The sequence below is a fragment of the Lonchura striata genome, chromosome 32 (assembly GCF_050655825.1).
Source record: "Lonchura striata isolate lonStrDom1 chromosome 32, ASM5065582v1, whole genome shotgun sequence".
Taxonomy (NCBI): domain Eukaryota; kingdom Metazoa; phylum Chordata; class Aves; order Passeriformes; family Estrildidae; genus Lonchura; species Lonchura striata.
Window position 1 is genome coordinate 5855705 of NC_140734.1, and position 25992 is coordinate 5881696.

The 25992-nt window shown below is 52.3% G+C and overlaps 1 protein-coding gene across 8 annotated transcripts; it reads left to right on the forward strand.

Moving 5' to 3' along the window:
- The first annotated feature begins 330 nt into the window (after positions 1 to 330).
- LOC146764660 (uncharacterized) lies at positions 331 to 24413 on the forward strand. Of its 8 annotated transcripts, none has more exons than XM_085564249.1 (12): positions 1711 to 1823; positions 7316 to 7386; positions 8471 to 8530; positions 9041 to 9100; positions 9623 to 9682; positions 10336 to 10416; positions 14575 to 14652; positions 14987 to 15046; positions 15387 to 15461; positions 16166 to 16225; positions 17052 to 17210; positions 23177 to 24413. In XM_085564249.1, the coding sequence occupies exons 2-12, from the start codon at positions 7374 to 7376 to the stop codon at positions 23188 to 23190; spliced, it is 720 nt and encodes a 239-aa protein (XP_085420375.1). In that variant the 5' UTR covers positions 1711 to 1823; positions 7316 to 7373; the 3' UTR covers positions 23191 to 24413. The 8 variants fall into 8 exon arrangements, 6 of the variants coding, with proteins under 6 accessions (XP_085420375.1, XP_085420376.1, XP_085420378.1 ...); XM_085564250.1 differs by lacking the exon at positions 23177 to 24413 and adding an exon at positions 20957 to 23149; XM_085564251.1 differs by lacking the exon at positions 1711 to 1823 and adding an exon at positions 5440 to 5646.
- The last annotated feature ends 1579 nt before the right edge of the window (positions 24414 to 25992 follow it).

Here is a 25992-nt window from a genome sequence, read left to right on the forward strand (position 1 = left end):
AGTCCCCAAAAATCAGTGTCCCAGGGGCCCCGAACCCAAGCCCTGCGCTTTCCATCACCCGTGGGGCTCCCGGTGCGGTGCCGGTGCGGTCCCGGTGCTGTCCCGGTGCTGTCCCGGTGCTGTCCCGGTGCGGTCCCGGTGCGGTCCCGGTGCTGTCCCGGTGCGGTCCCGGTGCTGTCCCGGTGCAGTCCCGGTGCTGTCCCGGTGCTGTCCCGGTGCTGTCCCAGTGTGGTCCCGGTGCGGTGCCGGTGCTGTCCCGGTGCGGTCCCGGTGCTGTCCCGGCGCGGTCCCGGTGCTGTCCCGGTGCGGTCCCGGTGCTGTCCCGGTGCTGTCCCGGTGCTGTCCCGGTGCGGTCCCGGTGCTGTGCCGGTGCTGCCCCGGTGCTGTCCCGGTGCTGTCCCGGTGCTGTCCCGGTGCTGTCCCGGCGCGGTCCCGGTGCTGTCCCGGTGCTGTCCCGGTGCGGTCCCGCTGCTGTCTCGGTGCGGTCCCGGTGCTGTCCCGGTGCTCTCCCGGTGCTGTCCCGGTGCGGTCCCGGTGCGGTCCCGGTGCTGTCCCGATGCGGTCCCGGTGCTGTCCCGGTGCGGTGCCGATGCGGTCCCGGTGCGGTCCCGGTGCTGTCCCGGTGCGGTCCCGGTGCGGTCCCGGTGCGGTCCCGGTGCTGTCCCGGTGCTGTCCCGCTGCTGTCCCGGTGCTGTCCCGCTGCTGTCCCGGTGCTGTCCCGGTGCTGTCCCGGTGCGGTGCCGGTGCTGTCCCGGTGCTGTCCCGGTGCTGTCCCGGCGCGGTCCCGGTGCAGTGCCGGTGCGGTCCCGGTGCTGTCCCGGTGCTGTCCCGGTGCTGTCCCGCTGCTGTCCCGGTGCTGTCCCGCTGCTGTCCCGGTGCTGTCCCGGTGCTGTCCCGGTGCGGTGCCGGTGCTGTCCCGGTGCTGTCCCGGTGCTGTCCCGGCGCGGTCCCGGTGCAGTGCCGGTGCGGTCCCGATGCGGTCCCGGTGCTGTCCCGGTGCGGTGCCGGTGCTGTCCCGGTGCGGTCCCGGTGCTGTCCCGGTGCTGTCCCGGTGCTGTCTCGGTGCGGTCCCGGTGCTGTCCCGGTGCTCTCCCGGTGCTGTCCCGGTGCGGTCCCGGTGCGGTCCCGGTGCTGTCCCGATGCGGTCCCGGTGCTGTCCCGGTGCGGTGCCGATGCGGTCCCGGTGCGGTCCCGGTGCTGTCCCGGTGCTGTCCCGGTGCGGTCCCGGTGCTGTCCCGGTGCTGTCCCGGTGCTGTCCCGCTGCTGTCCCGGTGCTGTCCCGCTGCTGTCCCGGTGCTGTCCCGGTGCTGTCCCGGTTCTGTCCCGCTGCTGTCCCGGTGCTGTCCCGCTGCTGTCCCGGTGCTGTCCCGGTGCTGTCCCGGTTCTGTCCCGGTGCTGTCCCGGTGCTGTCCCGGTTCTGTCCCGGTTCTGTCCCGGTGCTGTCCCGGTGCTGTCCCGGTGCTGTCCCGCTGCTGTCCCGGTGCTGTCCCGGTGCTGTCCCGGTGCGGTGCCGGTGCTGTCCCGGTGCGGTCCCGGTGCGGTCCCGGTGTCCCGGGAGGCTCCAGGAGCAGCGAGGAGCCGCCGGCTGCTCCCGTTCCCCACCCAGCCCCGGGAGCCGAGCCGTGACCGGAGCGCTTTCACTTTCAGTTCCAGGCTGAGCGTGACTTAGGGGAAATCGGTGTAAAGATGGGAAAGGAGGTGCGGGGCGGAGGGAGAAGCCCGAGGGGTGGGAACGGGGCCGGGCAGGGGGAGATAAAGCCGGGATGAGCAGCCCCGGTGCTCCCAGCCCAGCCCGGAGCTGCTTCCCCCCATCCCTGTGCCAGGTAAGCGCCGAGTTTCCTCTCCCGAGTTTCCCCAGGGCTCGCTCCTTCTGCTCCCGAAATCGGTGTTTCTCAGCCCAAAAGCTCCCGAAATCGCCGCTTATGGAGCTCCAAAGCGTCCCAAGTGGGGACTGCAGAGCGCAAAATCGGTTTAATTGGGTTTTTGGAGACAAAAAGCTCTCTATTTAGTTCTTGCTGATCTGAAAATATCCCCAAATCACACTCCCTGATTCCCAGAGCTCCTGACAGGATTTTTTCTCAGCCTTGAACTCCCCAAACCAGGGCTTTGTAAGCTTGTGTCCCTAAATTGGTATTTAAGAGCCCCAGTGTTCCCTTAATCAGTATTTCTGAACCCAAATGCTGTTTCAATCCCCAAAAACTCCCCGTGTGGGTGCTTCTGCATCCCAGTGCTCATGAAACTTCTGTGTTCTCAGCCGTGAAGTTCCCCAGATGCCTGATTCTGAGGGCAGAAGCACCTTGAAATGGTATTGCTGAGTCCCAAAGTATCCTAAATTGCTGCTGTTGAGCCCCAAGTTTCTGGACACTGATTTTTCTGAGCCCCACAGCTCATTAAATTGGTGATTCTGAGCCCTGAAGCTCCCCAAGTTGCTTTTCCTGACCCGCAAAGCTTCCTGAGATCCCTTTCTGAGTACTGCAATTCCTTAAACATGTGCTTCTGAGCCCAGGAGCTCCCTAAATTGGAATGTTGAGCTGAAAAGCTGCCTAGAGGGGGCCTTCTGAGGCCGAAAATTCCCCAAATCAGTGGTTTTGAGTCAAATGCTCCCTAAATTGTGTTTCTCAACCCCAATGCTGCCTAAAGTTTGGGCTTGTTCAGAGCCCAAAATCTCCCTAAATCAGTGTTTGGGACCCCAGAGCTCCCTAAATCCCTGAGTCCCAGAGCTCCCAAAGTTGCAGTTTCTTAGCCCAGATGCTCCTGAATGGGAGTTTCTGATCCCTTCAGAACCCAGAATTGCTTGTTTTGATCTCAGAAGCTGCCGACATAATTTTTTCTGCGGAGCCAACCCCATCCCTAGATGGCTTGGAAGGCTGTGAGTGCTGGTGGGATGCAGTGGAAGGGGAGAGGCTCTGCCAGAGGAGTGTCGGGATGAGGATGGGAGGTGTGAAGAGCAGCTGGGAGACCCGGAGATCCTCAGCAGGATGGGCAGAGGTTAAGCGGATTTGTGTGAGCGAGCAGTGGCGGGGTCAGAAACGGGGGGACGCAGTCCAGAAACTCCCTGACCATCTGGGGGAGTTGGCAGAAGAGCTCTGGGGGCAACCTGGAGGGTTCTCCAGGCCAGTGAGCAGGTTCCCACGGGGAATGGCAACTGGCCTGGCATTCACGGCCAGGCAAAGCAAAGGGCTCCAGCAGTGTGGGGGATCTGGGGACGATGGCTCAGCAGAGCTGCCTGGTGGGTGAACAGGGGGACGCTCACGGGGACCTGGTCCAGCCCCACCAGGAAGAGCTGGGCAGGGATGTGCTCATCGGTGCCAGGCTGGGCTGTCACAGCCAGGAAATAGCGGGGTCCTGGGCACCAAGGGGCAGGGAATGAGGCCAGCAGCTGAGCACGGAGCTGGGGCTCCAGAGGAGAAGACTGTGAGGAGCTTGGGGTGCTGAACCAGGTGGTGGCAGCTGCAGCAGGTTCCCACCCCCACGGGCTCCTCCCTGCCCCCCAGCACCTCCTTTCTGGGATTTACAGGGATTTCCCGTAAATGCCTCTCAGGAAATCTGATGGGCTGTGCAGGGCAGCCCCTTCCGAGGGCAGGAAGGGTCTCTCCAAGAGCCAGGAGTAAATCACTCATCTCCTGGGGCTCTGGGCTGGGCTGGGCGAGCTCTGGGGTGAAAAGGCAGCTCAGGGCAGGCGCAGCACATGAGCCAGCAGCAGAGCAAGGCAAGAGCAGCCGGGGCAGTGAGGCAGGAGCGCAGGCAGGGCAGGGTTTGAGCCCCGTGCCCGGCACAGTCACAGCACACCTGCCCGGGCACAGCGGGGCTGTGGCAGCCAGGAGCCACCGCCCCGCTGGGTCACTGAGGCGGCACTGCCCCAGCTGGCACTGCCCCAGCTGTCCTCCAGGTGCCAGCGGCATTTCCTTAGGAATATCGGTGTCTGCAGCAACAGAACCAGCAGCAAGAGCGTGGCCCTGCCCAAGCAGAAGCGTCCGCAGCAGAGCAAGCTGCAGGATCCGCAGTCGCCCCTCTGGGCGAGGCCGGTGGAATCGCTGTTGGCAGCACGCAGCGGTGGCACCCCCTCCTCACAAGACTTCCCGGGCTCTCACCTGGGCTGGGCACTGCTGAGGCCCCCGAGAGTCCGGTTCTGCCAGGGGGGACCGAGTGGGGAAAGCACGCTGCTCCCCAGGCCCTCCGGGCGCCTTCCCTGGGCTTTGCTGAGGTTTGAGGGAGCCCCGCTGCCCTCAGAGCCCCCAGGGCTTTCGGGGTCTCTGCCTCAGCAGCGCCCAGCTGTGCTGCAGAGGGTGGGGGACCAGCCAAGAAGGGATGGAGGGACACCACAGAGTTAATATTTCATAGAGTTCCCGTTCAAAGTCCATTGTCCCTTCCCGCCCACAGTCTGCAGACACTAATCCAGTTCCGAATTCATTCCTACAGTGCAGAGACAAACCTGTCAATTCAGGCCTTACTTAGTTAATGTTTTTTTGTATGATGTCAATAGTTGTTGCTATGACACTTGCTACACATTAACTGGGAGAAAAGTAAAAAGCAAGTAGCATATTGATTAGGCACAGCCTGGATGCCATGAATGCATTATGGCCAATTGTTTGTTTCTTTGATCATGGCTGATCAGAAAAAGTTTTAGTCTGAATATATAGTGAATAATTATTTCATGGAGTGAGTAGAACTTAATAATATAAAATAGAAAAATAATAGCTCACCTTAGCACCCAGACAAAGCATAATGAGATTTCACCACCACTTGTACAATCCTCCTAGATTTAACTTAAATGCTGGAGTTAATGTTGTATTAGACTTAATGCAGAATTCAAAGTGTCTGATTTATTGGGCCTGTGTTGCCAGACCAGACTCTGTTGGTCTCTGGGCTACAAAGCCATCACTGACAATGCAGAAGAGAGAGTTTCTTCTTTTTTTCTTCCTTTTTTTTTCTTTCTGGCCATACTTTTTCTTTCTCCTCTCTCCCCCCCACCCCCCTTCATTTTCTTCTTCTCCCCTCTCCTGCCCTTCCTCATTCGTTTTCTTTTTCCACCTCAAAGCTTCAGCTTTGGCTCAGGATTGCCGATCTGGCCCTGCATAAAATAATTTTCCTATCTAACCCAGTTATCAGGGCTCCTTCTAAACATGAAAAAGAGCCAGAGAGAACGATTTGTCTCTGACTGTGAGCAGTGGGGTGAGGCATCCCTGGAAGCACATCCACCTTTCCATGAGTGATCTGAGGTAAATGTCTGTGTCCATCAGTTACCAAAGGCAGAGGCACGTTCAGGACAGCTCCTCATGCACATCATCTCTTCATTGGCACTGTTTGAGAAGCCATCACGCTGTTGCCCTGCTTTCAGGAGAAAACCTCTCAAACTCTGGGCATTTTATGCCATTTATTTGCTTTCCCTCCTTTCAGAGCAGAGCAAAATAGGAAAAGGGAGTGGGAGGAAACAGAGCAGGGTTCAGTGCTGGGAAAGCAGCCCTGGCGTTTCCTGTCTGACCTTCAGCTAGCCCCGTGGGACAGCCGTGGGCCCTGGGGCTGTGACTTCTCCTGGGTCCCTGCTGGCATTTCTCTATTTCTATCCTCAGTGGAGCTCTTTTCCTCACCTGGGTCTGTCCTCCCCTTGAACACCAGGAAAGCTTTCTGGACATGCAGCAGCTTTTGGTAAGGGGTTCTTAATTCAGTCCAGCTCCTCCTCTCTCTCTGGAACGTGGCCCAGGGCAAAGCAAACAGAAAGTCACAGAGAGCAGACAGCACAGGGAAGTGCAGTGCAGGAAGGAGAGGGAGAGCAGAGCAGGGTAGCGAGCTGTGCCCTGAGCAGACCTCTCCTCGCTCCTGAGCAGTCGCTGTTCCTGCCTTCCCCTCGTCACTGCTGCTCTGATGGATGTGCTCTGAAGGGACAGGCGGCTTTGCTGGAAGGGTCAGCAGGGCTCTGCTTTCTGCAGCCGGCTGTGCAGAAGAGGATATTTAGGAAACTTCCCCATCTGACCCTTCCCGAGGCTCTCTGTCCATCACGCTGCAGCCACCAGAGATGTTCAGTGCTGGGACCGGAGCCCCTCCACAGCAGCGGCTCCGGTGCCCCAATGGGCCCTGCTGGACTCCCCCACTCCCAGGCTCAGCCCCTGGGTCCTCCCTGGCTCCAGCCCAGCTTTCCCAGAGCAGAGTCTCAGCTGTGTGACTCCATAAAGCCATTTCTTCCCAGTGCAGTGACACAGGAACAGCCTGAGCTGCTCCCCCAGCGAGGGAGCCCCTCAGTTTCATCCCCTCACAGTCTGCATGCCCAAGGCTCAAGTCTGGCTCTTCCTCCCGAGCCCTCAGCTCCTGCCGGGTCTCTCGGTGTCCCTTCCCCAGCTGTGCCACCGCTCTTGGTGCCCTTTGTTGTGCTTTGTTGGCTGTTCACGAGCTCTTGTCTCGGGCTCCCACCTGGAGCTCAGCTTGCAGCCGGCCCAGCCACCTGCACCAGGTGTGTTCACAACCAGGAGGAGGGGAGAGGGGCAGTGAGGTGGTTTCAGTTCTGTCTTGGTTCCTCGGCTTGCTGCTCTATTGGGAAATGCTGAGAAAGCAAAGCAAAGCAATTGTCCCCAAGTCCAAGTCCCCAAGTCCAGTCGGTCTACCCGTGGTGGCACCTGGAGAGGGATGTCCCAGGCTCTCTGTGAGCTCTTCAGTTGTATTTTTTCCTCCTGTCCAATTGAGGAGGGGGAGTGAGAGAAGTTTGGTGGGCATCGGGCAGCCAAGGCCACTTGTCCTTTCACCATAGATTTCTTCATAGCTGGTCAGGAAAACCTCCAGGATTTGAGTCTGAAGGAATGGGAAATGGTCCCTTTCCTTTGTGGAAAATTGTGGTTGGGGTTGAACACCAGGTTCTGCAATCTGCAAATGCAGAAGGTCTTAATTTTGGCCAAGGAAGATGATGTGTGTGTCTGTGAGAATTCTCAGAGCTCAGGGGCAGACAAGATGGGTTAGGGACCAGCTGGGAGTACAACAGAACATCTTATCAACTGCGTTATCTTCTCTAGTGCTGTGCTCACCGCAGAGGTTTTGCCCCTCTTTTCCCTTGCATTGCAAGTGAAACCAGTGTGAACCCAGAGTGAACCCAGAGAAAGGGATACAAGAGACAAGAAACAAGGACTGAACATCATGGAAAGAGCTGTATTCTGTTTGGGCACAGATGGAAGGGAAAATCAGAAAATTGAAAAACCCTGAGCAGATCAGGGGTTTGAGTAATATAAGGGATATATGTGTCCCAAAAAAGCTCTTAAATGCATTTTTTAAATCCACAAAGTGAAATATCGTAGTCAATCTTCCTATTTTTCATTTTTCTTTTCCTTTTCAGGTGAACCTAATTGCCACTGGAAAAAAAGAGCTCATCTCAGCATAACCAAGAAAGCCAAATGTCGTCCACAAGTAAGTGTGGAGTCATGCATCCCCTTGCTCTTGTCAGTGGCCACATTTGGGAGCCCTTGGGATGGGATGGGATGGGATGGGATGGGATGGGATGGGATGGGATGGGATGGGATGGGATGGGATGGGATGGGATGGGATGGGATGGGATGTGTGTTGTGGTTCGACAGGGATGTGAGTGAGGAGGAGGGTTTTGAAAGGTTTTCATTCTGAATTCTCTGTGTGTGTCTTTTATCAATAAAGTTTTTCCCTTTGTTTTTAAGCTTGGGACTGCTCTGCTCTGTTCCTGATTGCATCTCACAGCCTTCAGTTGGGGAAAGGGTATTTTCATGAGGACACTGGCCTTGTGCCAGGGTCAAACCATGACATTTCTGGTTCCCTGACCAGGAAATTGAATTCTAGGCAAGTGATAAGATGATAAGATGATGATAAGATGAAAACTGTGAGGTGGGATCAAAGAGGAATAAGAGAAAATCATGTATTAGGTTGTAAGGTAGATTGGTGGTGAAAATCCAGCTGTGGAGGTTTAGTGTAGGTTATTGTTTTATGTAGAAGTGTGTGAATGTCATTTTGATAATAATTTTGGAAATGTGCGTTCACAGAGGCGATGGGTGGATTGTCGTGGTTTGACAGGGAAGTGAATTTTCTCAGGAAGCTGGGGGTCAAACCAATCAGTGGTCAGGTTTAGATATTGGCACTTGGGGTGACCACTGAAGGCACGGACACGCCTCTGAGAACACATGGGGTTAAAATCAGAGGAGGCCAAGGGAACTTTCTCTTTGCTTCTGGTCATCGGAGAGTGCAGATCTCCCCTGCCCGGCCACCGGCTGGGTAGGGGAGGGGAAGCCATGTGGCCATGGCTGAGGTAGGCTGAAGCCCCAAAAGGAGAAGGAGGATGAGGGAAACGGAACCAGGACAGCCACCACTACAGAACTGAAGGGTGGAGAAACACTGAGATGTCCCAGGCAGCCCCCCTGTGAGAGGAAGAGACAGAGCCTGGAGGCACCTGTAGTGCCTTGGGGAAAGGTCGTTGTTAAATGTCCTGTTTTTCTTTTTTATTTTATTTGCATGTGTTCCTGATGTCCAGTATCTGAGGTTGCTGGGAAGGTGGTTGAAAAAGTCCTAGATTTTATATTAGAAGATTTAAGTAAGTGTGCTGGATCCCATTGCTCTTGTCTGTGGCCACACTTGGGAACCCTTGGATGGGATGGGATGGGATGGGATGGGATGGGATGGGATGGGATGGGATGGGATGGGATGGGATGGGATGGGATGGGATGGGATGGGATGGGATGGGGTGGGATGGGATGGGATGGGATGGGATGGGATGGGATGGGATGGGATGGGGTGGGGTGGGATGGGATGGGATGGGGTGGGGTGGGGTGGGATGGGATGGGGTGGGATGTCTTATCCCTGAGAGAAGTGAGGCCAGTGGAGCTCTCTCCACTGAGCACATTGCCTGCAGAACCCTTCCAGAGCACAGCAGCTCCTGGTAGGGCTCTGGGACCCACAGGACCTCTTGGCTCCTGGGCATGCTGGGGGATGTGTTCTGCCCCAGAACCACCTCAGATCTGTCCTGCAGTTCCTTGGGGAAAGATCCTTGTTAAATGTCCTGTTTTTCTTTTTGACTTCTTTTGCATGACCACCTGATGACCAGTATCTGCTGTTAAGGGCGGTGTGATTATAAAATATGTAGTAAAGATACTCTGTAAATTCAGTAAGTGATGTGGATCCCATTGCTCTTGTCTGTGGCCCTCCTTGGGAACCCTTGGGACGGGACAGGATGGGACGGGACAGGACAGGACGGGACGGGACGGGACGGGACGGGACGGGACAGGACAGGACGGGACGGGACAGGACAGGACGGGACGGGACGGGACGGGACGGGACGGGACGGGATGGGATGGGATGGGATGGGATGGGATGGGATGGGATGGGATGGGATGTGTTATCCCTGAGAGAAGTGAGCCTCAGTGGGCCCCGAGGGTCAGGAACCCCCAGCACTGCTGTGGGGCTCCTGGTGCAGAGGACCTCTTGGCACCTGGGCCAGGAGTGGGATGTGTTCTGCCCCAGAACCTGCTCAGGGCAGTCCTGCCATTGCTTGGATAAAGATCATTGTTAAATGTCCTGGGTTTTTGTGGTTTTTTTTGTTTTGTTTTTTTTTGGGTTTTTTTTTTTTTTTTTTTTTTTTGTTGTTGTTTTTGTTTTCATTTTATTTGCACGTGCACGTGATGTCCAGTGTCTGCAGCTGTTGGCTGTTTGGTTGAGGAAATCCTAAAAGCTATATTCAAGGCATTCAGTAAGTGACCTGGATCCTGTTGATTTTGTCTGTGGCCACACTTGGGAACCCTTGGGATGGGATGGGATGGGATGGGATGGGATGTGTTATCCCTCAGAGAAGTGAGGCCAGTGGAGGTCTCTCTCCTGGGCACATTCCCTGCAGAACCCCTTCCAGAGCACAGCAGGAGGCCTGGCCTTTGGGCTGGGATCAGTCTGGCCAGAGGGGTGACCTCCTTTGGCCAAGGACACATCCTGCTCTAGCAGGGGGTGTTGCTGAGCAGGGCTTTGAGGGTCAGGCTGTGAATGTGCCAAGGGACAGAGAAGGGACCTGGGACATCCCTCTCCACTCCCAGAGTGTGAGGCAGCAGAGTCTCACCCTCTCGTGGGTGGCTCTGGTGGGACTGAGGCACCTGTGTGGTGCCCGAGTGCTGTGGCAGCTGAGGCAGCTTCCTGGCCCAGGAGAGCCTCAGTGGGCCCGAGGGTCAGGAACCCCCAGCACTGCTGTGGGGCTCCTGGTGCACAGGATCTCTTGGCTCCTGGGCCAGGAGTGGGATGTGCTTTGCCCCCGAACCTGCTCAGGGCAGTCCTGGAGTTCCTTGGGGAAAGATCCTTGTTAAATGTCCTGTTTTGGTTTTTTTTGTTTTTTTTTTTTCATGTGTATCTGATGTCAAGTGCCTAAATCTGGTGACAGTACGGCTCAGAAAGCCAGAGCAAAGGTGCTGCAATGCATAGAAATGATACTGGACAAATCAGGTAAGTGTGCTGGATCCCTTTGTTTGTTGCCACCCTTGGGAACCCTTCTACCCCTGGGGCAGTCGGTTCCAGGTGTACTGCACGCCCCTCCATGTGAAGGCAAACTGAGGCCTGCATTCTGCTGCCAGAGGAATGGAGAAAAACGCATTAGCAATATCAATGGTGGCATACCACTTTGCTGCCTTGGACTCCAGCTCGTACTGGAGTTCCAGCATGTCCAGCACAGCAGCGCTCAGCGGTGGAGTCACTTCATTTAAGCCACGATAGTCCACAGTCAATCTCCATTCTTTGTCAGATTTGCGCACAGGCCAGATGGGGCTGTTGAAGGGTGAGTGGGTTTTGCTGACCACCCCTTGGCTCTCCAGCTCTCAGATCATCCTATGGATGGGAACCACAGCATCTCCAGTTGTTCTGTACTGTCGGTGATGCACTGTTGAGGTGGCACTTCGTATCTGTTGCTCTTCTCCCTTCAAAAGTCCTACTGTAGTTGGATTCTCAGACAGTCCAGGCAAGGTGTTCAATTGCTGGATGCCCTCTGTCGCTACAGCTGCTATCCCAAATGCCCACCTGAGTCCCTTTGGGTCTTTAAAATACCCCCTTTGAAGGCAATCTATGCCCAAAATACATGGGGCCTCTGGGCCAGTCACAATAGGGTGTTTCTTCCACTCATTTCCTGTCAGACTTACATCAGCTTCCAGCAAGGTAAAGTCCTGTGATCCCCCTGTCACACCGGCGATAGAGACAGATCCTGCCCCTACGTGTCTCCATGGAATTAACGTGCATTGTGCACCAGTATCGACCAAAGCCTTTTATCTTTGTGGTTCCGGTGTGCCAGGCCAGCGAATCCACACAGGCCAAAAACACAGTTTTCCCTCCCCTCTACCTGGCTAGAGGCAGGGCCCCTCTAAGCCTGGTTATCCTTCTTGCCTTGGGCACATGTCTTAGAGGTTCCTTCAAGGGGATCGGACATGTCATCATCATCATCATGCCTGGCAGTTTGGCTACGGGCAACTGGAGCTGCTCTCCTTTTGGTGGAACGTCCTCTCTGAGTCTTGCCTTCCTTCAATTCATGCACCCGTTGTGCCAGAGCAGCAGTAGATTTTCTCTCCCATCTCCTCATGTTTTCTCTGCAGTCGCGCAGGAAGAACCACAGCTCAGCTCGTGGGGTGTACCTTCTCCCCCCATCTGAGGAACGTCTGTGTTGGATACCAGGACCTCGGATCTGTACTGATGAGATTTGGAGAAGGTCCTCTTTAATCTCCTCCCTGAGTCTCTTATGATTCTCCTCTATCTGATCTTCTATTTTCTGCAGACGTGGTTGCACTGCTGCAATTCTGGCATGGGTTGGGCCATGTACAGCATCTGCATATGCTCGGAGTTTCCTTGCCATGTTGAGCACGGTCTCATCCCTCTCCTCCCGCTTCATTATTGCTAAAGCAGAAGCGTGTTCATGCGGCCCAAGCCGTACAAGTTTTCACCACATCACAGATGTACATGGTACCAAGTCTGGATTCCTAGTTGTTATTTCATCTGAGAAGACAATCTCTGCCACTGCCATTTCTCTCAGACGTTGGATCCCTTGTTCTACAGTCTTCCACCTGGTCTGCTGCATATAGAGATCATCTGCACACAGGTGTCTTTGTGCCACACTGTCCACAGCCCAGAGGCCGCGAGGGTTAGCCCCCTCATCATTCCTTGGTCCATGAGAGGATCATGTGAAGGATCCCAAATGTCTCGTTTCAGTGCCATCCAGAATTGTAGCCTCACCTGCAGCATCCCAAAGACGGACCAACCAACTAATTACAGACTCATCAGGTCGTCAACTGTAATCCTTTCTTAGGCCACAAAGGTCCATTAGGGAAAAGGAGACAGTACTGGCTTCTGATCTTGTGCCTGTTGCTTTGACTCCTGGTTTTATGTCAGGAAATGTTGAGGCTCCTTCTCCTGCATCATCGTCATCATCATCATCATCATCATAATCCACTGGTCCATTGGTCTTGTGTGTGCACTTTCCAATTCTCGTGCTGTAGCAGCAGCCATTGGTTGAGGCTTGGCTGCTGAGTCTGGTTTAGCTGCTGGCTTAGGCTCAGTGTCTGGTTTAGCTGCTGGCTTAGGCTCAGTGTCTGGTTTAGCTGCTAGCTTAGGCTCAGTGTCTGGTTCAGCTGCTGTCTTAGGCTCACAGTCCGGTTTAGCTGCTGGTTTAGGCTCACGGTCTGGTTTAGCTGCTGGCTTAGGCTCACGGTCTGGTTTAGCTGCTGGCTTAGGCTCACAGTCTGGTTTAGCTGCTGGCCTCGAGCCGGGGCTGTTGGCTGCAGCCTGAGTGACTGGGATCGCTGCTGATTTATCTCCCTGCCCCCCTTCCTCTGTCTGCTGCCCTGCAGTATCTAGCAGGGTGTCATAAGCACATGCCACGGCCCAGCTCACTGCAGTGATCTTTTTCTCCTTAGACTTTTCATCACACTTCTCTTTACTTTGCCACCTCATCTGGATTCTGAATTTGTTCACATGGGAATTCCCAGGCTATAGGGTCAGAAAATTTATTCAGGATTTGGCCCATATCCTCCCATTTCCCACACCACTCAGGATTTCTCACACCTGGGGCTACTCCTGGGTCAGGGGTCTCTTCAGCCCCTCTAGAAATCTCAGCCCTCATTCTAGAGGGACTGCAGACTGTAGAGAGAAAGCTTTCCAGATTAAACACCAGGAAGATGGTCTCTTTAACAGTCAGGGAAAACTGAACATTCTCTAATAGGGAGATAAGAGATTCAGAGGAGTAGAAGGAAAGCAAAGGCTGAAAAGCCTCATCCCCTGCTTCCCCTCTAACAAACTGGCTGCACAACCATGACCATGAACCATACATTCCTGGAACAGAACTCAGCACCTTTATAAACCCCCTGCAAGCCATGACACCCAAGCCCAGCCCGATGGATATTCTGGTCAGTGCCCTTCTACTGCAAAACCTACGTATTACGGACAACACCAGAGATATTCCTGGACAAGAAAAGAAACCTAGGGACCATAGAGGGATTAAGATCTCAAAAAACCCCAGGGACCAGAAACCTGCAGGCCTCCACCCCAAGAGACATTATCAATTCAAAGAATATGGCTACTAACTGCTCTACAGCAACACAGAGTAATTGGAACCAATATACAATTAGAACAGGGTTTTTTCCACTCTCTCAAGCTGCATGTTGGGTGCCAATTATTTGTCCTGGTTTAGGGCAAATTTGGGAGAAAACCTCCAAAAAGGCCCCCCCCAGAAAGCCAACCCACACAGCCCTTCCCCACAATCAGTTTGGGAAGAATTGCCTCAGAGAGAAGTGGGAAAAACCTGTTTATTTAAACAAGCAAAGCACCCAGCACACAAAATGAACAATAGCAGATGACAAAACTCATTTGGCGCTCGGAAGAGATGACAAATTCAGAAGGTCTCTCCTGGGAGTGGCCGCTCTGTTATCGGTCCCTCCAGCCCTGGGAAAGGTGCTGCTGCCCAGAGCAGGCTGCGCTGGGCTGCAAAGTGTGAGCTCTTGGTGTTTCCCCAGCTCCCGGTCCGGAGCAGGTTCAAATGGATCCAAGAAAAGGGAAAGAAAACCGGTCCAGGGAAAACTTGGACTGCCTCAGTTGGCTAAACTAACTCAAAAGCAAAGGAGTGCAGTGTTCAGCCCCGTCCGTGCCCAGAAAACACAGAGCAGTTCTGTGTTCCAGCAGATTGTGCAGGAGTGAGTGCAGGCTGAAAACAAAACTCTGCTTCTTCTTCGCCCCGCCTTCGGTCTCAGAGACCGTTTGAAGGCACAGAATATAATATCCAGCATAAACAGAGCACACAAGAGGGGAAACGAGCATCATAAAATCACCCCAGGACATCATCATAGAGATGGGATGGGATGGGATGGGATGGGATGGGATGGGATGGGATGGGATGGGATGGAATGTGTTATCCCTGAGAGAAGTGAGCCTCAGTGGGCCCCGAGGGTCAGGAACCCCCAGCACTGCTGTGGGGCTCCTGGTGCACAGGACCTCTTGGCTCCTGGGCCTGGTGTGGGATGTGTTCTGCCCCAGAACATGCTCAGGGCAGTATTGGAGTTTTTTGGGGAAAGATCCTTGTTAAATGTCCTGTTTTTCTGTTTGATTTTATTTTCATGTGTACCTGATGCACAGGAAATGTGGCTGATGGCAGTCTGGCTAAGAACAGAGCAGAGATACTGAAAGCTGTAGAAATTATGTTGGACACATCAGGTAAGTGTGCTGGATCCCATTGCTCTTGTCTGTGGCCACACCTGGGAACCCTTGGGATGGGATGGGATGGGATGGGATGGGATGGGATGGGATGGGATGGGATGGAATGTGTTATCCCTGAGAGAAGTGAGCCTCAGTGGGCCCCGAGGGTCAGGAACCCCCAGCACTGCTGTGGGGCTCCTGGTGCACAGGACCTCCCCACTCCTGGGCCAGATGTGGGATGTGCTGTACCCCCGAACCTGCTCAGGGCAGTCCTGGAGTTCCTTGTGGAATAATCCTTGTTAAATATTCTTTTTTCCTTTTTTATTTTATTTGCACGTTACCTGATGTCCAGCATGTCTGTCTGTTAATGGTGTGGTTGATAAAGTCATAGAAAAGATATTAGACAAAATAAGTAAGTATGCTGGATCCCGTTGATTTTGACTGTGGCGACACTTGGGAACCGATGGGATGGGATGGGATGGGATGGGATGGGATGGGATGGGATGGGATGGGATGTGTTATCCCTCAGAGAAGTGAGCCTCAGTGGGCCCCGAGGGTCAGGAACCCCCAGCACTGCTGTGGGCTCCTGGTGCACAGGACCTCTTGGCTCCTGGGCCAGGAGTGGGATGTGTTCTGCCCCAGAACCTGCTCAGGGCAGTCTTGGCATTGCTTGGATAAAGATCCTTGTTAAATGTCCTCAGTCTTTTAATTTTATTTTATTTGCATGTGTATCTGATCTACATCAACTGCAGCTGGTGGCAGTCGGGCTAAGAAAGTCAAAGAAACGAAATCCAAACGCATAGGAAACTTTTTAATGAACGTATTGAGTAAGTGTGCTGGATCCCATTGCTATTGTCTGTGGCCATACTTGGGAACCCTTGGGATGGGATGGGATGGGATGGGATGGGATGGGATGGGATGGGATGGGATGGGATGGGATGGGATGGGATGGGATGGGATGGGATGTATTATCCCTCAGAGAAGTGAGGCCAGTGGAGGTCTCTCTCCTGGGCACATTCCCTGCAGAACCCCTTCCAGAGCACAGCAGGAGGCCTGGCCTTTGGGCTGGGATCAGTCTGGCCAGAGGGGTGACCTCCTTTGGCCAGGGACACATCCTGCTCTAGCAGGGGGTGTTGCTGAGCAGGGCTTTGAGGGTCAGGCTGTGAATGTGCCAAGGGACAGAGAAGGGACCTGGGACATCCCTCTCCCCTCCCAGAGTGTGAGGCAGCAGAGTCTCACCCTCTCGTGGGTGGCTCTGGTGGGACTGAGGCACCTGTGTGGTGCCCGAGTGCTGTGGCAGCTGAGGCAGCTTCCTGGCCCAGGAGAGCCTCAGTGGGCCCCGAGGGTCAGGAACCCCCAGCACTGCTGTGGGGCTCCTGGTGCACAGGACCTCTTGGCTCCTGGGCCAGGAGTGGGATTTTTTCTGCCCCTGAACCTGCTCAGGGCAGTCCTGGCATTGTTTGAACAAAGACTCTTGTTAAATGTCCTGCTTTTCTGTTTGATTTTATTTTCATGTGTACCTGATGTGCAGCAAGTGCAGTTGCTAGGACACTGGTTGAGAAAATCTTTAAAATTATAACTGACGAATCAAGTAAGTGTGCTGGGTCCCATTGCTCTTGTCTGTGGCCACACGTGGGAACACTTGGGATGGGATGGGATGGGATGGGATGGGATGGGATGGGATGGGATGGGATGGGATGGGATGGGATGTGTTATCCCTCAGAGAAGTGAGGCCAGTGGAGGTCTCTCTCCTGGGCACATTCCCTGCAGAACCCCTTCCAGAGCACAGCAGGAGGCCTGGCCTTTGGGCTGGGATCAGTCTGGTCAGAGGGGTGACCTCCTTTGGCCAGGGACACATCCTGCTCTAGCAGGGGATGTTCCTCGCTATTGGTAATGATTTCAAAGACATAGCACATCCCTTCTGGGATTTCCTTTCCTTTCTTTGAACACTAAAGGAGGAATCTCACCCTGGGCTTAGCTACAGGGACAAAAGGCAAAAAACCTTTCTGCAGGTGAGTGCCAGTCCTTGCCCACACTAGCTGGAAACTAAACCCTGGCAAGCAGGAAGGAGATCCAGAGGTCTGTCATGCAGGAGGGCCCGGTGCTGTCAGATGGAGCAATCCCACCTGTCCATAAATTCCCATTTCCAAAGCCTCCAGTCAGTCCTTTGCCCATCCCTATCCAGATGCCCAGGATCCCAGGGTGCAGAGATGTCCCAGCTGTGGGCTTTTTCCAGCCTGGAGAACAGTCTGGAGTAGAGGAAACCAAAAACCAACCAGAAGAAGACTCAAGAAGAAACCCTCAAAAAGAGACTATAAAACAGAGGATTTGTTTGTCCTTAGGCAGGATGGGGTCCTCAGGTCTCCCCATCAAGCGAGCAATGTCAGCTTCCCACTGACACCAATCCTTTTCTACAGGAAAGAGAAATGAGGAGAAGACCACAAAAGCCCTGGAATCTAGTACAGATGAATCCTCTCAGGAGCTTGTGGAAGCCTTGCAGGAATATCTCAAAGAATTACAGGAGTCCAGACAGTGTGAGTGTCAGTGCCGCAGAGCACAGCCGGAGGAGAACCAAGGTGAGCAGGGCCATTGCCAAGCAGACCTTTTTGTGCTGGGAGTTCTCTCATTGCCTGATACTTGCCAAGGGTCCCTCCTTGAAGTGCTGTCCCCGTCCCTCTCCCTTTCCCCACCGCCCTTCTCCTGCTCCCCCAGTGCTGGTCCCATGCTGGGGCACATGTGAGCTCAGCCTTGTTTCCCTGGTGATGATCTGCAGGGAGAGGAGCTTCCCTGAGCAGGGCCTGGATGTGCCTGTGAGAGCAGAGACCTCTGTCAGGGACACGAAACCAGAGCTTTTGGGTATCCTCGTGTCAGAGAGCTGGTCTCCCCCTCAAGGAGGAATCATTAGTGACCCAGTGCCATTGTTCTTTCTTCACAGGAGAGAATGAGAGGGGAATTTCAAGTGCAAAGACAAGGGGACACCTGTCCCCTTAGGGCAGGACGATCAGTGTCCCAGGGATGCTGGTCCTTCCTCTCAGGAAGGACAGTGGAGCCTGCCAAGTGTCCCCATGGGCAGCTGGAGCACAAAAGTGGCTCCTTTGTTCCCTGGGAGCTCCTTCTCTGTGAAATCCCATCTCCTTTTCAGTCCATGGTCTGGCCATTCCCCTGGCCTCTCCTTCCCATCTGAAAGTGAAGGAGAGGCTGAGCTCATCTCCCAGCAGCTTTTAGCACTCCTTGGACCTCAGAGAAGTTAGAGCCAGGAGCCCTATGTCTGGGAAAGAGAATTATCACACACCCTGATTTACTGATTCCTTTTGGAGACATGAGAGCAGAACTAGTTAAGAAAACAGAGTGGAGAGGAGGGGAGTGAGGGAGTGGCCTCAGAGCAGATCGTTGGTAGCTCTGTTTGGATCCCCCTCCAGTGTGTGTTAGGGGACACATCCCGAGAAGAATCAAAACCTGGAAATTACTGTGGACAATGAGCAGCTTTGAAGGCACTCTGGAAATATTGCAATGGGGAAGTTGCAGTTGGCACCAGGAAATAGTCAAGGAGCAGCTGGGCTGTGGTGGGGAAGGTGCATCCCCACAGCAGATGGGACCAGTGTAGCCCTGCAGCTACAGCCCCTCCCATTGTATGGCAAACCAGAGAGGTCTCCTGCAGGGAAATCCACCTCCCTTTGTCTTGCTTTGAAAGACAGATGTCTGCCAAGGAAAGCGGCAACCTGCCGTGGAATCCAAAATGTGACCACCTTCCTCCCAAAGTATTAGAACTGCAAAATTATTGGGCTTTCAGGCAAAGATACGGGAAAGGAATAACAGTTCTTTACTAAGATATGTATGTAAAAGAAGGCAAAAAATTACAACGGTGGCAGCAACAACAAACAGAACCACGGACCCAGTGCCAGCCAGAACCACAGACTCAGTGCCAGCCAGAACCCAGACCCAGTGCCAGCCAGAACCCAGACCCAGTGCCAGCCAGAACCACGGACCAAGAACCACAGACCCAATCCCAGCCTGAAGCACAGACCCAGTGCCAGCCAGAACCCCGGACCAAGAACCACGGACCCAGTGCCAGCCAGAACCCAGACCCAGTGCCAGCCAGAACCACGGACCAAGAACCACGGACCCAGTGCCAGCCAGAACCACGGACCCAGTGCCAGCCAGAACCACAGACTCAGTGCCAGCCAGAACCCAGACCCAGTGCCAGCCAGAACCACGGACCAAGAACCACAGACCCAATCCCAGCCTGAAGCACAGACCCAGTGCCAGCCAGAACCCAGAACCAGTCCTAGTCAGATCCCAGACTCAGTCCCAGCCAGAACCCAGACCCAGTGCCAGCCAGAACCAAGACCCAGTCCCATCCAGAACCAGAGACCCAGTTCCAGCCAGAACCCGGAGACAGTCCCAGTCAGAACCCAAACCCAGTCCCAGCCAGAACCACAGATCCAGTGCCAGCCAGAACCACAGACCAAGAACCACAGACCCAGTCCCAGGCAGAACCACAGACCCAGTCCCAGTTGGAACCCAAACCCAGTCCCAGGCAGAACCCAAACCCAGTCCCAGGCAGAACCCAAACCCAGTTCCAGGCAGAAACACAGACCCAGTGCCAGCCAGAACCCAGACCCCGTGCCAGCCAGAACCCAGACCCAGTCCCAGTCAGAACCCAAACCCAGTCCCAGTCAGAACCCAAACCCAGTCCCAGGCAGAACCACAGACCCAGTGCCAGCCAGAACCAAGACCCAATCCAGTCAGAACCGAAACCCAGTGCCAGTCAGAACCCAGACCCAGTCCCAGTCAGAACCCAAACCCAGTCCCAGTCAGAACCCAAACCCAGTCCCAGTCAGAACCCAGACCCAGTCCCAGTCAAAACCACAGACCCAGTGCCAGCCAGAACCAAGACCCAATCCCAGTCGGAACCCAAACCCAGTCCCAGTCAGAACCCAGACCCAGTCCCAGTCAAAACCACAGACCCAGTGCCAGCCAGAACCAAGACCCAATCCCATTCGGAACCCAAACCCAGTCCCAATCAGAACCCAGACTCAGTCCCAGTCAGAACCCAAACCCAGTCCCAGTCAGAACCCAGACCCAGTCCCAGTCAAAACCACAGACCCAGTGCCAGCCAGAACCAAGACCCAATCCCATTCGGAACCCAAACCCAGTCCCAATCAGAACCCAGACCCAGTCCCAGTTGGAACCCAAACCCAGTCCCAATCAGAACCCAACCCCAGTCCCAGGCAGAACCCAAACCCAGTCCCAATCAGAACCCAAACCCAGTCCCAGGCAGAACCCAAACCCAGTCCCAGTCGGAACCCAAACCCAGTCCCAGTTGGAACCCAAACCCAGTGCCAGTCAGAACCCAAACCCAGTCCCAGGCAGAACCACAGACCCAGTCCCAGCCTTCTCCCGTCTCTCGGGCACTTTCCCCTTTGGTGCAGTTCTGGCCGCAGCCAGCGGGGGCGCTGCTGGCTCCTGGCCGGGCGGGCAGTGCAATGATTCCCCCACAGCTGCAGGGGGCGCTGTGGTGGGAGGCCAGCTGCCTCTCCCTGGCCATGGCGACTCTGAGAGAGAGGCAAGAGGCTCGCTCTGCAAACTCCCGGGGACCTGCCAGTCCCGGTGCCACTCCGAGGGTGAAATGGACTGGAGCAGGAACCTGGGAGCAGCAGCTGAAACAGCACAGGCAGGCACCCCTGGAATAGCCAGCAAAATGTAGCAGAAGCCATGCATCAGGAGCCGCGAAGGGGAGGATGTCCCGGCAGGCACGGCGTGCTGGGTTAGTGTAGGGAAAAAGCTCAAGGCGGCGGCAGAAAACAGCAGGGTCACAGCAGCTGGGTTCCTGCAGACAACCCGGAGATGCTCCGTCAGAGGGGCTCGGGGTCCCAGGTTTCCCCTGAGACACCCGAGTAGATGGTGAGGGTCTTTTCCAATGAGATTGGGTGTTCAGTAAGGTTCCAGTTCACCAGCTGCTCTTACAAGCAAAGCCTCACTCGTGGCAGAAGTGAAAGATTGAGCTCTGCAATGGCAATGAATTTTTGCTGTCTCCCCTCCAATCCTGAGAGCGAGAAGCCCCTCCCAGCCCCTCACCCCCCAACCAAAAATCTCACTCTGCCCTTCCCAAGAGAAAAGCCCCCAGCTAAGAGCTGCACCCAGCTGGACCCCTTCTCCCCACCTTGGCCCCTTTTGTGGCTCTTAAGTACCAGTCATTATCATCTCTTGGGCAACAGATGGGTGAAAATTCCCTGAGAGGAAGGAAAAAAAAATCCTAACCTCCAATGCCCTTGTCCCCTATCGCTTCTGCTCTGCCATCCTCATCTTTCCCTCTCTTCAGGAATTTCTACCTAGATTTCAGTCTGGTTGGAGATCTTGCTGTTCAACCACCACACGTCCCCGCGCCTCGTGTTTGCTCCCCTTGGAGGATGGCCCAGGGCTCCTGGTGCTCCCCCACTTTGAGAAGCAGCATTTCACTCCAGGAGCGCATCCGCATTTTGGGCAGTGCCTTGGGCTGTGTCTGAGCACATGGGGACCTGGCAAGCCTTGGAAAATCCATTTATTGCCTGCTTTTCTCTTCTTCCCAGAGAGATTTTAGAAGTTCATGTGAAAAAAGCAGTTTACCCTTTGGAAGTATTAAGTTTAATAAAGAACAAACAAAGGACAAATCTCCAGCACTGGCATATGTTTGGTGCTTGGCCAAAGAACACATGGGTAGCTTAAAACAATGTTCTCTATATCGTATTACATTGCTGGGAGGACATGAATATTCATGAGTTTATACTATATTATTATGAGTATATTATACTCATACTATGAGCATAGTTATACTATATTATGATAAATAGATAATTATGAGTATATATTATTCAAACAGTTTTTAAATTTCTTGATGTTCAAGGAACTCTTTTGTTTGCTTTCAACCCCTGACTTGTCTACATGGCATTCTGTAGATTAGGTCAATATATTTTATTTCTTCTTGTGGTTCCATCCTGTTGTTTCACACTCCCTGATAACGAGGAGTCAATAAATTCCCATCTGGCACTCTAATTTCTGTCATTGTTCATTCTGTCATTGTTCTGTCATTGATTTCTGTCATCACTTAGAGAGGCCAGTCCGCAGATGTGAGAAGCAACATTTTTGTTTTGCTCCATTCTCCGAGTTAGCTGCTTAAAGCATTTTAACATTACATGGTCTCTATTTTAGCATTTTGTTAAAGTCTTTGATACAATAGTTGTATCACACCACTATTTTATATAAACTATACGGTGCATGCATAAACTGACTGATTATACTATACCAAAAGCAGTTTAAAAGTATAAATTGTACCACATCAAAAATACTTGTGATTGATAATAATACACAATAGCTAAATACATGAATGCGAAAGCCAATATTACCTTGTAATTTATAACAATTTCCTCCTATTTTTTTTTCTTTTTTACTCTATTTGGTTTGAGCTACAGCTATTGAACCTGTGTGCTCTTGGCACACTGATGCCTTTTGTAGATCCTGAGTGCCTTCTTTAGATCTTTATCATCCTTTATCTTCTTTAAGATCATAATTTTCTGCATTCCTCTTGAGGTTCCTGACTTGGGATTGGTGGGCATTGTTATGAATTGCATATTTAATTAATCAGATAAGACACGAAATTTAACATGGAAGAAAAATTAACTTGTTATTCCACACAGCATTATAAACCCCAACTTTTCCCACCAGGATATCCTAAAAAAGTCTTTCCATCATCATTTATTCATTATAGATTCCCACTTTTGGACTGGTACATGGGCTGTTTTCTGGACGTTTTTGGCTATATCCAGAACTGCATCCCCATTATCATCAATTTGCAGACCAATCAGATATGTTCAACTTTCCACAAACTCCTCCTTCTTCTGCCAATAAATACTCCAGCGCCGACTGATTTTGGTGCACTGCAGCTCTGGTTTGCCTTTGCTGGCTGACTGTTAATTCCATGGCCCTGGCTGTTTCATTAATTATGATTTCTACAAACGCTTGGAGTCCTTTGATTCGGTTTCACATATCTATTGGGGTGTGATATCCTCAACTCCCACCCCGTGCCCAGGTGGCCGGACCCTGTGTTTGTTTTATTCCTTCAGGAGGCCACTCCTCGTTACCCCACTTTTGATGTCCCCCAGTTTCTCTGATTAATTCTCTTTTGTCTCTGTTTAAGGCATTGTAGACTGGTATTCCTAAATTATCTCTGTCTTGTTTTGGCAGCAGAAAGAATCTTGGTTGTATAATTCCTAGAGTACAACTTCCTTTCCACGGGGGAGGGAGTTTTGGATAAGCTTTTTCCCACATGTCCAGAATAAGCTGTCTGGTGCTTTTCAGTACTCCTCTCCTTGGTTATTCATGTTTTCCCAAAATGTACATATTTCGGGAATCCCATAATAGGGGATTTTCCCAGGATTATTACACAGGAAAACTTAATTTCATTTTCATATTTAGAATTCTTTTTCCTCTCTTGGGCTCAATAGTGTGTCAGTTTTCTAGGAATGCACCACGTAGAAGTTCATTATAGACTTTTTATCTTTTACAGGGGGTTTGTCCTAAATTATCCAAGAATCTCCTTCCCATATGCCAGAGGCACTCTTCTCTGTCGGAATGGAGGGAATATTTTCCTGCCTGTCCTGAGATGTCCTGATCCCCAGGAGAGCACTGCTTTTCGCCTTCGTCCATGGAGAAAGCTTCCAAGATTTTGAGATTAATTGGAATCTACGAGTGTGCAAAATAGATAGTAGTATAGCTTATCACAGGCTGAAAAACTTAAATTTTGGGGTTTTTAGTATGGAGGTGGAGAGGTGTGAAAGATGCAGATTAAATGATTGGTTTTGCACAAATATTAAACTGAATGCTATATGTGTCATGTTGGAAAGTTATTTTGTAGTACTGTATTAATCCCTTTTAAGTAGCGTGTTAAAATATAGTTTTAGGTTATAACATAATGTTAAAATAGAAACTATGCGGTTTAAGATAATCTTTTAACTAGCTCAAGAAAGGGTTGAGATAATCAAGAAATTCTTCACACAGAGGTAACAGCAACAAGTCACCTAAAATGTTACTGCCTCCTTATCAGAAAAGACAAGCATCTTTCCACCTCCTCTCCTTCTTTAAACAGCCACCAGGATTAAGGGGAAGAAGGTGACAATAACCAGAGAACACCCTTTGTTTGAGGATTTATGCATCATGTATGAGATATATGAATATGCAACAGGCTGCTGCTTTTAAGGGTTGATCCTTTGTTAGTTTAATTGCTAGTCCTTAACTTAATTGTTAATCCTTGTTAGCTTAATTGTCCTAGGAAGGCACCCGGACTTGTCTGTATTTCTTTGTTTCTTGTCCTTTATTGCCCTAACTCTGATTGTCTAAATTCTTATTCGTCTATTTTTATAGCCATTTTATGACTATTAAAATTCAAAATTTTAAAACAAGCGATGGGCATTTTTCGCAATAGGAGACAAGATGGAGTATTTTGGGCATTGTCTGATCTTCTTGATCTTCATCTACTCCATTTTCTGCAGTGTTGGGAGCACAGGGTGATTTATTAGAAAGAACCACAATGTAGGTATTGTGTGGACAGAAAAATAATTAGTTATTCGTAGAAAGGTAGAAATAAAGTATGTTCTAAGAATTAATTGGATGGAATAGCTTTAAAAGACCTTGAATCTTTGTGACTTTTGGTGCCTTCTCTTTGTACGCTAAGTCTGAGATGTAGACAGAGTGCAGAATTTCTGGTAAGAGAAAAATAAACAATGACCTGCAGAATTAAAAACCAAGAGTCCCGTCCGTCTCTCATTCCTGGCACAGAAATTTTTAGGGGTCTCCCCATCAGGGGGACCCATGAGGGAGGTTTCAACAGACTGGTGCCTCCGTGTAAAAGTTTGGGCTCAACAAGAAGAAACTGTGCCAGGAGTCCTTGACAAAAGCCGGAAAAATTCCTCCGGAGGTAAACATCTTGGCGGGTTGGACACTCGGAGGAGCCGCTGGAAGGGGCCGATTCCCGTGACCTGCTGGTCGGAGCAGGGGCTACACCCGAGAGCAGCAGAGCCATCAGGGTCAGGAAAACTGTCAAGGAATCAGAATGGGGAGTTCCCTACCGAAAACTGAGTCGGATGTGGCTAATAATCTAGAGATATTGATGAGGCAGCATCAATTCGGGTCCCTAGACAGGAACTGGAAGTTTTGTCATCCTGGGTGAGGGAGGTGTTCCCAAATATCTCCGTTAATGATTTATCTGACCTAGATGTGTGGGAAGATGTTAATACAGAACTCACCATGCCGAGGCCCGCAAAGATCAGAAGGCTGCGAGCCTGCTCTCGGTCTGCAGAGTTGTTTATGAAGTAATTCACGCAGCAAAATGGCAAAAGCGCCCTGTAAAAGCTGTTCTGCGAGCATCCCCGCGGCTGCAGGGCCTTTCCTTGCAGGCAGGAGAGCAGGGACCTGCAGCCCCACTTCTGAGCCTCCACAACCCCCCACAGCTTCTCGGGAGAACCTGCCCCCCAAATCACAGGAGGAAGGTCTTATCGCTGTGAGTGCAGGCGCGGGGTCATCCCCGGGGCCGGGGGAGGTGGGCGGTCGGGGTGGTGCAGCCCAGGCAGAGCCCGAGAGGGATCTCGGGGCACTTCCAAAACCCAAGCAGAGGAGGGGTGTGATAGATGAGAAATGCAATGACTGACTCTCACAGTTAACAGACAAATATCATGTATATAGGTTTAGAAAAGTTTTACAGATTTATAGTTCTGTTTTACCCCCTCGCGTTGTTATCAAGGGACAGCCGGGGTTGGGACATCTGGGAGGGTCGGCTTGGTCACTAAGGCGACATCTGACCTCCAGTCAGGATTTGAGGAAGTGATTTCCACCACTGGACAGCAAGGAAGGGGTCGATGGAGAGAACCTTGGAAGGGGTTAAAGGGTTAAAAGGCGAAACCTCTGTTGTGTGGGCGAGCACGTGGTGGGGAAAATCATAACATTTGCTCTATTCAGTCTTCAGTTGTGTTTTTGGTCCGGTTTAATAAACCTTTCCAAGATTATGACAATTGAGTAGCCATTTCTCACAGGAGGACATGGCATTTTTCCAATTCTTTACAACTGCTCATGTTTCTGAGATGGGATTGGGGGGTCTGCAGGAGCGAGGGGGTCCCAGGCAGTGGTAGGGACTGGAAAGCAGCCGAGGTCCTCCCCACCCCTTTCCTCATCTTGGGGACGTTCCAAGCAGCAAAGCCTGCCTCTGTGTTATAAATTGAGGTGAATAATTTGATTTAGTCTTTTAAGATTAATTAATAATTTTATTAATTACAGCAAGCGATAACAAGCAAACAGCACTGTGTGCAGCTGGGGAGTCTGTGCTCTGCCAAG